This window comes from Chenopodium album, chromosome 6 (genome assembly GCF_948465745.1).
Source record: "Chenopodium album chromosome 6, dcCheAlbu1.1, whole genome shotgun sequence".
Lineage (NCBI taxonomy): Eukaryota > Viridiplantae > Streptophyta > Magnoliopsida > Caryophyllales > Amaranthaceae > Chenopodium > Chenopodium album.
In genome coordinates, this window is record NC_137839.1 from 3,309,445 (window position 1) to 3,325,001 (window position 15,557).

Here is a 15,557-nt window from a genome sequence, read left to right on the forward strand (position 1 = left end):
GGTAAATTGGTCGTTTAAAGGGAAATTGGATGGTTCCACCCACCCAATTGGACTCCCGGAGGATATTAGGGAGCATGATAAAAATTTCGGCAACTTTTATTCCGGGCGAAAAAAGTTAAAAATTTCCAAAATTAAAGGCTAATGTCCACGATTTTTGAGAAATTTTGGAGGTTTCAGGGCCCGGTGTTGCAAAGTCTTGAGATTTTAGGGAATACATTTGGGGATCATATAATTCCGTTTGGAATTATATATGATCATTATATGTTGTCATAGATGTTCGTGATAGGCTTAAGTTAATGAAATCAGTGCCAGTTGTAAACCGGTAAATTGGTCGTTTAAAGGCAAATTGGATGGTTCCACCCACTTAATTGGACTCCCAGAGGAAATTAGGGACCATGGTAAACATTTCAGCAATTTTTATTTTCGAGCGATAAAAAGTCAAAAAAATCCAAAATTAAAGGCTAGATCCACACTTTTTGAGAAATTTTGGACGTTTCGTGACCCGATGTCGAAAAGTCTTGAAATTTTAGGAGATACATCTCGGGGTCAAATAATGTTGTTTGGAACCATTTATGATCATTATCTGTTGTCATAAATATTCGTGGTAGGCTTGATTTAATGGAATCGGTGCAAGTTGTAAACCGGTAAATTGGCCGTTTAAAGTCAAATTGGATGGATACACCCACTCGATTGGACTCCTGGAGGATATTAGGGACCATGGTAAAAATTTCGGCGATTTTTATTTCCGGGCGAAAAAAATTCAAAAAATTCCAAAATTGAAGACTTATATCCACGCTTTTTGAGAAATTTTGGAGGTTTCAGTACACGGTGTCAAAAAGCCTTGAGATTTTAGAAAATACATCTCGGGGTCATATATTTGGAACCATATATGATCATTATATGTTGTCATAAATGTCCGTGGTAGGCTTGAGTTAATGAAATCAGTGCAAGTTGTAAACTGTTAAATTTGTCGTTTAAAGGCAAATTGGATGGTTCCACCCACTTAATTGGACTCCCAGAGGAAATTAGGGACCATGGTAAACATTTCGGCAATTTTTACTTTCGGGCGATAAAAAGTCAAAAAAATCAAAAATTAAAGGCTAAGATCCACGCTTTTTGAGAAATATTAGACGTTTCGTGGCCCGGTGTCGAAAAGCCTTGAAATTTTATGGGATACATCTTGGGGTCAAATAATGTCGTTTGGAACCATTTATGATCATTATATGTTGTCATAAATGTTCATCGTAGATTTGATTTAATGGAATCGGTGCAAGTTGTAAACCGGTAATTTGGCCGTTTAAAGTCAAATTGGATGGATACACCCACCCAATTGGACTCCTGGAGGATATTAGGGACCATGGTAAAAATTTCGGCAATTTTTATACCCAGGCGAAAAAAATTCGAAAAATTCCAAAATTGAAGGCTTATATCCACGCTTTTTGAGAAATTTTGGAGGTTTCAAGACACGGTGTCAAAAAGCCTTGAGATTTTAGGGAATACATCTCGAGGTCATATTATGCCGTTTGGAACCATATATGATCATTATATGTTGTCATAAATGTCCGTGGTAGGCTTGAGTTAATGAAATCGGTGCAAGTTATAAACTGTTAAATTGGTCGTTTAAAGGCCAATTGGATGGTTCCACTAGCCAATTGGACTCCCGGAGAGTATTAGGGAACATGGTAAACATTTCGGCAATTTTTTTACGGGCGCAAAAAAGTTAAAAATTCCAAAATTGATTGCTAATATTCATGCTTTGTGAGAAATTTTGTAGGTTTTAGGGCCCAGTGTCGAAAAGACTTGAGATTTTAGGGGATACATCTCAAGGTCATATAATTCCGTTTGGAACCATATATGATCAATATATGTTGTCATAAATGTTTGTGGTAGGCTTGATTTATTGAAATCGGTGCAAGTATTAAATCGGTAAATTGGTCGTTTATAGGCAAATTGGATGGTTATACCCACCCAATTGGACTCCCGGAGAGTATTAGGGACCATGGTAAAAATTTCGGCAATTTTTATTTAAGGGCGAAAAAAAGTAAAAAATTCCTAAATTGAAGGCTAATATCCACGCTTATTGAGAAATTTTGAAGTTTTCGAGGCCCGGTGTCGAAAATACTTGAGATCTTAGGAGATAAATATCGGGGTCATAAAATACCGTGTGGAACCATATATGATCATTATATGTTGTCCTAAATGTTCGTGGTAAGCTTGAGTTAATGAAATCGGTACAAGATGTAAACCAGTAAATTGGTTGTTCAAAGGCAAATTGGATGATTCCACCCACCCAATTGGACTCCTGAAGGCTATTAGGGAACATGGTAAAAAATTTGACAATTTTTATTTAAGGGCAAAAACAAGTCAAAAAATTCCAAAATTGAAGGCTAATATCCATGCATTTTTGAGAAAATTTGGAGATTTTGGGGCCGAGTGTCGAAAAGCCTTGATATTTTCGGGGATACATCTCGGGGTCATATAATGCCGTTTGGAACCATATATGATTATTATATGTTGTCATAAATGTTTGTGGTAGACTTGGGTTAATGAAATCAGTGTAATTAGTAAATCGGTAAATTGGTCGTTATTAGAAGGCAAGTTGGGATATGATGGTTCCCCCCACCTAATTGGAATCCCGAAGGGTAATATCTTAGGGACCATGGTAAACATTTCGCTAATTTTTATTTTCAGGTGAAAAAAAATTCAAAAATTTCCAAAATTGAAGACTAATCCCACGCATTTTGCGAAATTTGAAAGTTTCAGGACTCGGTGTCGAAAAGTCTTGAAATTCTAGGGAATAAATCTCAGGGTCATATAATGCAGTTTAGAACCATATATGATCATTATATGTTGTCATTAATGTTCGTGGTAGACTTGAGTTAATGAAGTCGGTGCAAGTTGTAAACTGGTAAATTGGTCATTTAAAGGCAAATTGGATGGTTCCACCCAGCCAATTGGTCTCCCGGAGGGTATTAGGAACCATGGTAAATATTTCGGCAATTTTTATTTCCGGGTGAAAAAAGTCAAAAAAAATTCCAAAATTGAAGGCTAAATAACCACGTTTTTTGAGAAATTTTGGAGGTTTCTGGTAGAGCCGTCAATTCGGTTAAGCGGGTCGGGTTTGGGTCAATAAGAGTGGGTCGTTTCAACTCGGGTTGGGTCAATTCGAATTAATTTCATAACCTATGCGGTCGGGTTTTTTTTGGGTCATGCTTGAGTCGGGTTACGTCGGGTCATATTTCTTATCGGGTTTGGGTCGGGTTTAGGTCGGGTTAATAACAGGTCGGGTTACATTCGGGTCGGGTGAATAATAGGCCAGGTTTAATTTGGGTTAAAACGGGTTAGAGTAATTCTCGGGTTCGAGTCGGGTTCGGTTCAAGACAATAATTTGCGGCGGGTTAGAATCAGGTCGAGTCATTCTCGGGATTGAGTTGGGTTCGGTTCAAGTCAAGTCGTCAATAATTTGCTGGTTATAATCAGGTCGGGCCATTTTCAAGTCGGGTCATTCTCAGGTTCAAGTCGGGTTCGGTTCAAGTCAATAATTTGCGAGTTATAATTAGGTTGGGTCATTTCCAAGTCGGGTCATTCTCGGATTCAAGTCGGGTTATGTTAAAGTCAATAATTTGTAGGTTACAATCAGGTCGGGTCATTTTCAAGTCAGGTCATATTCGAGTTCAACTAACTATAACTAGATAATTATCATTTTTATCAAGCTAATTATGTCCTTTGACTATAATATATAAGGCAATATACTAGGGAACTATAGTCTATAATTTAGGAAGATAATTATCTCTTTTCACCATACAACAAATATATACCATATTTAACTCTTAAATTTGAGGATGATGCTCCTTTCTTTTGCTGGCCTGGACCGACTTGGTCTCCCTAGACAAAATGCTTTGATAAACAATAATAAGGTCGTATAATTGGCGTTTAAGGTGATTTGAAATCGGGTCAGGAACAATTTGGGTTGAATTTAGGTCGGGTCAATAACAAGTCGTGTTGATTTCGAGTCGGGTTAGTAACTGTAGACACCCATTTATGTCTCCCCAAAACCAAACCCAGAGATGAGTACCTTTTACGTCGAATCATAATCGAATGAAACGAAGTGTGGAAAGGTCTAGTGTAGCGGAAAGTTTTATTTCTTTTCTTTTCTCCCTGTTTTGGAAAACTTTATTTTAAGAAAACAGTCAATCCAGTTTGGTTGGTCCATGATATGGGTCCAATAGTGGTGTAGTTGGATGGGGCTTGCAAAGACCTTTCCAACGATATATTATAAGCCCAATTCCGATGAATATTGAGGAAGTTATGGCCAATTTACTAAACTGGGCCAGGTTTGAGCTTTATGTACGGCCCAATGATCTAGGGGAGGGCCTAATATGATTTATCATTCCTAGTGCAATTAGGAATGGTTTTGGTCTTCTAGAATCTTCTAGAAGGTTCTTTTCATTCCTAATTCAATTAGCATTGATAAGTTGACTTTGTTGACTTTTCAGAGTTTTAATCAAGATCAAATAGCATTTTCGAAGGAATTATATTATTTTATCTTCCAGTACGGGAAATTTATCAGATTTTCGAAAACGCGTTGAAATTCAGTTTGGCGTCCAACCCCAGGCCTTGGCGCCTGGAACCAGGCTTGGCGCCAGGCGCTAGCCACCGGTGCCTGGCGCTAGCCACCGGTGCCTGGCGCCAGCTAGCCAGGGTTGGCGCCAATCATGTTTTGCGATCGTCAGACTCTGTTTTGTTAAATTATCTTTTTTGGCTGATTTTCTCTATAAATATCGTATCAAAAACTCCGTTTTCATGGACCAATTCTCACGAATTCTCTTCATTCGCAAGCTTTCATTCACAATTCATTCATCTGCATCTCTCATTCATCAATTCTCATACATTAATTCTTTAGCATTCTTTTCTTTCTTCAATTCTTTTCTTGCTTTTTCATACAAAATTCCGCATTCAAGATCTAGAAACACCTAGCCATATTCGAAGTTCCCTTCGCCCTAGACGTGAAAGGTTTTAATTTCTGAGGGTTTGGTCCCAAATCTCTCTTTCAATTATTTAATTTAATTGCTTTGTTTATTATTTTCCTTGAAGTTACTAACGTGTGTATTTTTGTTATTAGAAAGAGGTACGAAGCATCAAAGTAAGTACTTTAATTGATTTATTGATATTATGATGTAGAATTCATGTTTACATTGTTATTATGATATTCCTAGTATCATGTCTAGGGTATTTTTAATATTAAATATGATTGTTACGATGCCTTTTATTTTCTTCCTAATATTTATGATTGTTAGTATCATGTTAGGGTTAAAGATTTGATCTTTATTTCTTAGTGACATGCTAGGGTTTGTTATTAATCTTGTTAGTATCATGCCTAGGATCTTGCTATTTTTATTATGCTTTAATATTAACATGAACATGATTATGATTATAATTGTTATAATTTATGATGATTGTGAATATTATTGTTATTATTATTTTGATGATGATTATTTTATTTATAATTATTCTTCATGATGTTGATTATTTATTATGTTGCTTGATTATTTTTATTTATTGCTTGATCACCTTTTATTGCATGCTCAAAGGGAATTGGTACTTGTAATCGCGCTTAATAAGATAATTAATAATCTTGTTAGGGTTAATTTGATTATAATTCAAGTGATCGCCAATAATAGTTTGTTTGTGCATTAAATTCAACCAACATAGATTAAACAGGTTTAGGGTTAATTCTATTGATTGTATGTTAGTCAGAAAGCGCACATGAATATGATCAGAATAAAGTAGAGGCCTATTATTAGGGCAGGTTCAATCTCTTTTAGGTTGGATTTGTACCTTCATCCCCGGACCCTTATTTGGTTCATGACCTTATGGAGTTGACGATCTCTTGGATCGTTAAGGGGTGTAACCTTCACCTCGTGATGGTTTACAAGTTCCTTAAAAACTTGTTGGCGACTCTTTTGCTCTATCTTCTTCCCTTTTGGACGCCACCGTACTTTAGTGTATGATCACAGTGGGGTTCGAGCTAGTGGGATTAAAGCTTGAAATTATTCCCTACAATAACAGATCAGGTTGAATTTTTTGGTCGGGTTAGTAATAGGTCTCGTAAAATTCGGGTCGGGTCAATAACAAGTCGTGTTGAATTTGGGTCAGGTTAATAACAAGTCGGGTTGATTTCGGGTCGCGTTTGTAACAGGTTGGGTTAAATTCGGGTCGGGTTAGGTACGGGTCGGGTTGAATTTAGGTCAGGTTAGTAACAAATCGGGTTAAATTCAGGTTTTGACGGGTTAAAATGGGTTTGGGTCAATTTCGGTTCCAGTCGGGTTCGGTTAAGGTCAATAATTTACGGGTTACATTCGGGTCGGGTCATCTCCAGGTCAGTTCATGTTCGGGTTTAGGTCAACTCGGGTCTAGGGTTGGTTTCAGGTTGGGTCAGGTCACCATTTTTTCGGGTTCAGATGGTTTGGTTAATAATTGGGTTTGATTCGGTATTTCGGATCGGGTCAACTTTTGACAGCTCTACTCATATCTATCATGACAAGGAGGGAATATTTCTCGCAATACATGTGTGTTTTTGTGGAGTGTTAAACAAAGTACACATACAATCATACACTATTTGATTCGATATATATCATGGTACATTGGTACGCATAGACTATTTGGACTCCAAGAATCCCTAGAGAAATGTTTTAAAGCTAGGAAGACCCCCTACAATTTTTTTTGAAGTAGCTATAAGATTTTTTACTGACTTTTGAATGAGATGTTTCAATTTAATGACTTAAGTTTTTTTATCATCACTTTTTGCACTTGACATGAAATTCCAATATACTCCTACAATTGCTAGACTTTAGAAAATTATTTTGATTATATACACCTACAATTGCTAGAAAAAGGTTTATTGCTTTGAGCCATGACCTTTACGATGAACATTATAACAATCTGGTTTACGTATTTTAATGATTAAGGGTGAAGCCAAAATTTTAAAATTAGGTGTGCTGTCTTTGTTTATAAAATTTCTAATGTTTGAATAAGCATGTTTGTCATCAACATTCAATACACATCTTCAACCATTAATATATTACTATGTTTGATTTTTCTCATATATAGCTAATAATATACTTTTGTACATAGAATATTCACTCATTTATCTGTAAGTGTAATATTTTAAACAGATTGGAAACAAACATTAAGAGACGGAGGGAGTATTAAATAATTGACTGTACATGTATATTTGAGATTGTTGAAAATAGATCTCCCGGCCCAAGTATTACTACATGTAAGTGTCCCATCACATTGGTTGAAGAAGAGAGTTAATTAATCACTTTATAAGGCTTAGGGGTTACTCCTCTTATTGAATTGCTATATAATTTTAGGATGAAACCTTGCTCATTTGGTCTTGTGAAGTGAACTCTCACTCTTAGTTTACGGGTGTGGCCCAAACCCGTATTTTGCAGAGATGTATGAACATACATGAGTAACATGACACCTGAAAATGTCACCATGCATGCATCTTATGATATGCATTAAAGTTGGAAAGATGAAAGTTGTCTGAAATATAATCAAAGAGGGAGACAAAGTTGGATAAGTCATTAAAAACCTTAGCTAATTAATAACTTGTACATCTACTTAGTTAAAAGGGCACATCAAACATTTACTGAGATTTTTAGTTTAGAAAGTAGAAACCGACCTTTAAATGAACACACCTAACAAACTGTACACATAAATTCAAGCTCCATCAAAAGGGTATTGCTTTCTTCCACTATTTTGCCGTGTGTATTTTTGCCTTCTTTTTTTTAGGCTATCAATTTATTTTACATGCTTTCTTCTATCCCAAGTATTTAATTTTCTTCGAACCACCTTTTTGGACCTTTTCATTTTCATGAATATCAGAATTATCTTTAATGTAATTAGTGGTGGAGGTGGATTTTTAATCATGAGGGTTCAAGTAGTCCATATTGATTATCTAAAGTTTTTTTTTATAGAATCTTAGCACAAGGGAGTATTACACGTGTACATACGTGATCAAATTTTACATATGTTATGCAATTCGATAAGTGAAAAAAAATATTAAGAAAAAAGTTTTTCCTTATAATTAGTTGTCTATTTAAATTAAGAGGTTACTTCGTCGAGTCAATTTGAATCTTTCGAATCGAGTTTAGTTGATTTTTATACAAGTTAGGCTTTTATAAGCTCAGTTGGAGTCGTACAGTGTGTAGGTCTAGTGAGAAGTGAAAATATATATATTGGTCGTGAAATAGATTTATCAGTTAGTAGATGCAATCGTACTTCATTTCTAAGCATGTAGCTTAGCTAGGTTCATGCATCATTTGACTTTTAAATAAACTTAGTGGTATTTTATATCATGTTATTTTACGGCATCACTTTCATGGTCTGATTTTTAAATATCAATCTTTTAGTCACTATCTCAAAGAAAGTTGATTGTTTATTTCCAAATGTATTTGGCTACTAACTACTACTATTATTATAAATTAAATTTCTTTTAACCATCGTTGGTCATCACATATTCACATCATCCTAGCTAGGGTTTTTTTTTTTTTTTTTTTTTTTTTTTTTTTTTTTTTTTCCTTCGAATAGCTTGCATTAGATTTAATTACCACATATATATGTGATATATATATTTTTATTAATTAAAGAGGATGTGACATGCTTACTATTATAAATCATTATTCAAATTAATTATTATGAGCAGATAACAAAATCTCTTTTATTTCATTTTATAATGCATTATCTTAAAATTTCTTAATTGTATGTACCTATGTATGTTCCTGCTCCAACTAATTTCTGTCTTTTAACAAATTCGGTCCAATTGATATATAATTAATTAATTAATTATCTATTCAAGCACCATTTTATCTTTTCGTTTAAGGATGTTTTGTTTAGTTGTTTAGATACAATGACTATTGAATAAGAATATTCCTTTTTTACAAGTACAAATATGGAAAAGGATGATTTTGTTTTCTTGCTCCAATCCACATGCTCATGCATGCACAATTCACGTGTGAAAAAAAAAAAAAAAAAAAAACACTTATTCACATGCAATTTTTCACAGTTAGGTGACTGCAAGTCCAATCAGGGGCGAATCTAGGAATAAAAAATTTTCTGGGGCCGAGGTTGCCTTCTTCCTTAATTTATTGGCAAGCTAATAGAATACCAACTTTTGCATCCTTCCTTAATTAACTACAGAGTAATAAAAATAAAATATAGAGCAACTTGCTCCCTCTTAATTTTGTTATGGATAAAATTGTCTAATTGATATAGTATGTAATCTCGATCAATTTATTGTCTCCATAGATATTCTTCAATAATTTGGAGGATCTCATGGTGAACAAGTATAACTTGGTATAGACAATGTTTTCTTGTCTTAGTGATTCACTGATTTGGTCGTTGAAATGTCCTAGCAATATAAAGTTATGTGTCTTGTTATGTCTGTTTCTTACCTACCTAAAAGAACAAATAAAATTTGCTAAATTATATTACATGTTTGGTTTGTGCAAATTTTACAAAAAAGCTTGCATCACACGTTCATTATTGGCACCACATACACATATGGTTTAGACTTTTAGCCATGCCCTTTTGAGGCTTTTCCCTCCAAGAAAGGGCAAATGCGGCTAATCGATACATAAAGACATAAAATATGTATTCACGTTCAGATCGATATACTTTGTACTACATACTCTTTCTATCTCTATTTGTACATCCTTCGATAGGATTGTACAGTTTTAGCTTGGTGAATATGGAGAGGTAACAAATATGGATTGGAAGGACGACTATACAAATGTACATTAGAGGGCTTCAATTCTATCCTTATCTTTTACATCATCAAATCGATAACCATCATTAAATAAAGGCTTAATACATGGCCAAATATAGTTGGTCAAAAATATCTAAGACTACAACAATAATCTAACGGTTTCGACTATAAAGCATTACTAGTGGTCCGTTTTACTTACCAAATGAATAATTATATTCGTAGTACTCGATATGATTTCCAAAATCAAATTCTAATTTATTAGAAATGGTCGAAGAATATTGACTTGTGTGGTCCTCTAATAAAAAGAGAGAGTATTCGGACACGTTCATAGTAGGATTAAAAGGTGAAGGAAAATGTCTAAAATAATACTATAAAATTAAAATTAAAAAAATTAGTTTCATACGGTGAAGCTTCAATCATCTTTTGTCATTAGTATGTATAATTTAAGTAATTAACAAGTAGCCACACATCCAATTTATTTTTTATTTTATTTTATTTTTTTTGTTTTTTTTTTTGTACGAAGACTTTCTATATATTGTATTTTATTTCTTTTTGTTGTTTGTGCCCGATTTTTTTTTTTTTTTTTCATTTTATATCTCACAATTTTTTTTTTGAAAGAATATCTCATAAAAAATTCTAAGTGAGAGAATATTTGTCGTACCTTTCTCATTGATTAAACATCAATATATACAAGAGAGCATACTACCTAGGGTTAGGGTTAGGGCCGTGTTAAGGATACATTAATAAATTACAAACTAAACTAATAATATACACTAGATTATTTACATAATCTAACACACCCTGCAGTCAAAACGAGAGGATTGCAAGGGCTGAGACCGTCGCGAAAATCTCAAATAAAACCTTAGGTAGACCTTTGGTGAAAATGTCTGCAATCTGGTATCGGAAAGGCACATGTAATATACACACTTCACCTCGTTGAACTTTTTCACGGACAAGGTAAATGTCCAACTCAAAATGTTTAGTGCGCAGTGCGCTGATGTTCATCTCAATATGTCATGATTTTTTCATAGATTAAAGATCAATATATACAAGAGAGTAAACTAGGGTTAGGGCTAAGGATATATTACAAAATTTAAGAAAGTTTTTCTTTGCTTGTAATATGAGATTTAATTTACTAACCATCATTTTTACTACCTCCGTTACATATTATTTGCAACAATTAGACATTTTTCCTCTCTATTTTATGTCAAATCGTTGCAAATAATATCACTACAAGAAATAGGTCATTTTGCGACGGAAACCTTGCAACGGACTACAATTCCGTCGCAAAAAGGGTTAATTTGCGAGGGAATAAATTCCGTCGCAACTTTGCGACGGAAACAAACTTTTGCGACGGCAATTCCGTCGCAAAGTTTGCGACGGAATTTATTCCCTCGCAAAAGTTTGTTTGCGACGGAAATAATCGTCGCAAAACAATATTAAAAAAAATATATAAAAAAAAAACATTTTGCGACGGATTCTGCGACGGAAATTCCGTCGCAAAAAGTTTTTAAATTTTTTTAAAAAAAACTGAAGTTTCGCTGAAGGAGAGAGAAAAAGAAAACGAAGAACAGAAAGAGGAAAGCGTAGAGAGAGATAGAGGAAAGCGTAGAGAGAGAAAGAAAATCCGGCCACTTCACCGCCGCTGTCGCCACCGGAACGACCGGAATCCGGCCACTCACACCTACTAACGCCCACCCCCTCCGTTCACTCCCACTCACGCGCACTCACGCCCACCCACGCCACCCCCTCCGTTCAAGCCCACTCACGCCCCTCCGTTCGCCGGCGGTGTGCAGCCACCACACCACCCTCCTTCCGGCAGCCGGATTTCCGCCACAACACCCTCAAATCCCGGTGAGTATTCCACTATCCCCCTTTGTTTTTGTTTTCAATTTAATTTTAATGTAAACCCTAACTTTTTCTAATTATGTTTTTTAATTTAATTTGTAACTAAATTTTATTATTTAATTACTTGTGTTTAGTGTAGTGTAGTTTAATTTATATTGCAATGTTAGAATTAGTTTAATTTTTAAGATATATTGCAATGTTAGAATTAGTTTAATGTATGTTAGTTTAGTTTAAAATATATGTTAGATTAGTTTATAATGTATGTTATTTTAGTTTAAAATATATGTTAGTTAGTTTATAATGTATGTTAGTTTAGTTTAAAATACATGTTAGATTAGTTTAAAATATATGTTAGATTAGTTTAAAGCCAGACTGGATCTCAAAAGACATCCACAAGATGATGATGGATATTCCCCAAGTGGATGACGTTTACAAGAAGAGGTCAGCACAGAACAGATTGAACCGACGATCTGGCTCTATGGATAATGAAATAGAACCGACCCATTTTCAAGGTTCTATCTCTGCGGTACAACATGCAAAAAAGCTGGTAAGTTGTTGTATAAAAAATTGAATGTACGTATTTATATGTGCTTAATTACATTTGTATCTAATAATATTGTTCACTTGTTCACATTGCAAGGCGGCAAAGAATCAAGGGAAGCTTCCATCAGCACCTGATCTCTTCTTGCATACACACTTCAAGGAGGTGCCCGGGAAAGGGAAGGTTCCTGCGAACAAAAGAGCGAAGGAAATTGCGGTAATAACTAGTTTTCGCCCATTTTCAAGCCACTTGTTTCCTATATTGCCACTTATGAACTATTTCAAGCCTCGAACTCAGGTAACTATGTTAGGTAGGTGTATTATGGTCAAAAATAAGCTCATTTGATAACAAATGTGAGAAATAGGCAAGTTAGAACCAAAAACGCCCCATTTTCGCCCATTTTTTCTAGTTTTAGGACCTAGTGAACCTATATTGCCACTTATAAACAATTTCAAGCCTCAAACTCAAGTAACTATGTTAGTTAGGTGTATTAAGGTCAAAAATAGGTTCATTAGATAACAAATGTGAGAAATAGGCAAGTTAGAACCAAAAACGCCCCATTTTCACCCAATTTTCCTAGTTTTAGGACCTAGTGAACCTATATTGCCACTTATGAACTATTTCAAGCCTCGAACTCAAGTAACTATGTTATTTAGGTGTATTATGGTCAAAAATAAGCTCATTTGATAACAAATGTGAGAAATAGGCAAGTTAGAACCAAAAACGCCCCATTTTCGCCCATTTTTTCTAGTTTTAGGACCTAGTGAACCTATATTGCCACTTATAAACAATTTCAAGCCTCAAACTCAAGTAACTATGTTAGTTAGGTGTATTAAGGTCAAAAATAGGTTCATTAGATAACAAATGTGAGAAATAGACAAGTTAGAACCAAAAACGCCCCATTTTCACCCAATTTTCCTAGTTTTAGGACCTAGTGAACCTATATTGCCACTTATGAACTATATCAAGCCTCAAACTATTGGTTCTCATTCTTTATTTTTATTTCTGCATTGTATATCCTTTGTTTGTTACAGGAGGCGTACCAACACAGACAGGAGGAATCAAGAACCCAGGGTTCCCAACTGTCTGAAAATGAAATTTTCTTTGAGGCGGCTGGTGGTCGTAATAAGAAGGGTCGTGTTAGAGGTCTTGGTGTTGGTGCTGACTTGTACTACGGCACATCTAGGGGACGAGGATCGGGTTCTTCCAGCCAATACGTACCGTCGGTCATAACTCAAATGCAGGAAAACTTCCACAAGGAGTTGAATGAGAGGGTGGAAGCAATTGAGAGCCAGATCGATAGCCGTGTGGCGGAACAGCTCGATGCTCGAGTGGAGGCTCGAGTGGCAGAACGGATGGCTGAAATCGAGAGGAAGAACAAGGAGTTCTTAGAGGAGTTAGCCAGTAGATTTACAGGATTGACCACTCCTTTCACTTGTTCTACGATTCAGCCTCAGATTCGAGACCCCAGTAACGACCCGGGTGGTGGTGGTGGTGGTGGTGCAGGCCAAGGACAGCCAGCTTGTGTTTAGTTAGGTGTCATTTTTCGATTTTTGTATATGGATGACATTGTAGTTTTAAAAATTATATCATGTACCGTACTTGGTAGTTACGGCTACGTGTTGTATATATTTGAATTATGTTAGGGCGCAGCCTCAGACTGAAATTATTTTAAATGCACGTATTTTATTAAACAGGATTGCATGAATACAGGTTCCAGGAAAACAAAACAAAATACAAAAAAATTAAACAGGATTGCAGGAATACAGGTTCCAGGAAAAAAAAACAAAATACAAAAAAAAAAAAAATTAAAATTACAATAACTTTGCGACGGAATTTCCGTCGCAAAATGGAGTATTTTGCGACGGAAAATAATCCGTCGCAAAAAACTTCATTTTGCGACGGAATTAAATTCCGTCGCAAAATTTGTGACGGACTATTCCGTCGCAAAAGAATCCATTTTGCGACGGAAATACATTCCGTCGCAAAATTTGTGACGGAATATTCCGTCGCAAAATGATTCCTCTTGCTACGGAATTTTCGTCGCAAATGTTGTTTTCAGCTACAACTACCTTTCCGTCGCAAAATCCGTCGCAATTCGTTTTGCGACGGATATTCCGTCACAAAAGGACTGTTTGCTACGAAAGTTCGAGCGACGCCATGCCTGTGACGGAAATCCGTCGCAAAGTCACTTTGCGACGGAATTTTGCCAGTTTGCGACGAATTATTTCCGTCGCAAAACGGCCCTTTTCTTGTAGTGTATGTAATGGAGGTAGTGGATTAAGATTGTATAGAGTAGCTATTAATGTGTGCGACCAACTAACAGATTGATGATGATGACTAGCAAATTGCACCATCATGCCTTAAATTTCATTCTTTAATTGAACATAACGATTATGATTCTTGAATGTAATGTTTTGTTGAAGATAGAGGGTACTCCGTAATTGGCGTTAGGGTGGATTATTTATTGGTGTACATACTCTTATTTACAAATGGAAGTATAAGCTTTGTCGAATAAGGTCCCGTTCACTTCATCTTATTTTAGCTGAACTAAAATTATTTATACTGAACTGAAATTAATTTTGCTGAATTTAAATTATATTTACTGAACTGAAATTAATTTTACTGATTCTCTTTTATATTTCTTTATCAAAATTTCTGATTTTTATTAAACTGAAATTAAGTTTACTGAATTGAAATTATTTTTACTGAACTGAAATTAATATTACTAAACTGAACTTATTTTTACTGAACTGAAATTAATATTACTAAACTGAATTTATTTTTATTGAACTTAAATTATTTTTAATTAATCAAGTAATTGAAGGGGGATTATCAATCAATTTAGTCCGTCATATCATAGAGTGAAGTTGCGCTACAATGTTGAACGTGGTGGCTCCCATCACTTTAAATGGAGAAAAAGGTGGACCTTGGAAGTATCTCAATTTTTGAAAAAAAAACTCTATTTCGTAGAAAAGGCCAATATTAATAGGACAAAAAGGCTCTTTATGTCATTAAACTATTATGTCTGCCAAACGTCACTTTACCTTCTTATAAACCACATTTATGTGATTTTGTGTATTTGTGATCCAACTTGTGTTGAACTTAGATTTCTCTAGTTAGCTCTCCAAAATGAGTTGATTATTTTGGTTGCCTTACTCCAAGGGCAACTCTTTTATCTTTATGGTTTTTCTCTATATAATAATACGAGGTACTTAATTGTCGTGGAAAGCAATCGGTTTAGCACGCATAATTAGAATAAAGTATAAAATAACTACTCTTACATACGTACTAGTGCTCTACTCCCTCTGTTTTGTTAAGTGTTACTCGTACTCATTTGTATTTTACGCGGTCTCTAATGTACTATTTTGATCATTATTTTTTGTCATTGTA

General features: G+C 35.0%; 1 protein-coding gene across 1 annotated transcript; it reads left to right on the forward strand.

Moving 5' to 3' along the window:
* Positions 1-11,332: 11,332 nt before the first annotated feature.
* LOC145634288 (uncharacterized) lies at positions 11,333-13,809 on the forward strand. Its single transcript, XM_081685709.1, has 4 exons — positions 11,333-11,629; positions 11,984-12,170; positions 12,264-12,380; positions 13,199-13,809. Exons 2-4 carry the CDS (start codon positions 12,021-12,023, stop codon positions 13,694-13,696), a joined length of 765 nt encoding a protein of 254 aa, XP_081541835.1. The 5' UTR covers positions 11,333-11,629; positions 11,984-12,020; the 3' UTR covers positions 13,697-13,809.
* Positions 13,810-15,557: the final 1,748 nt, after the last annotated feature.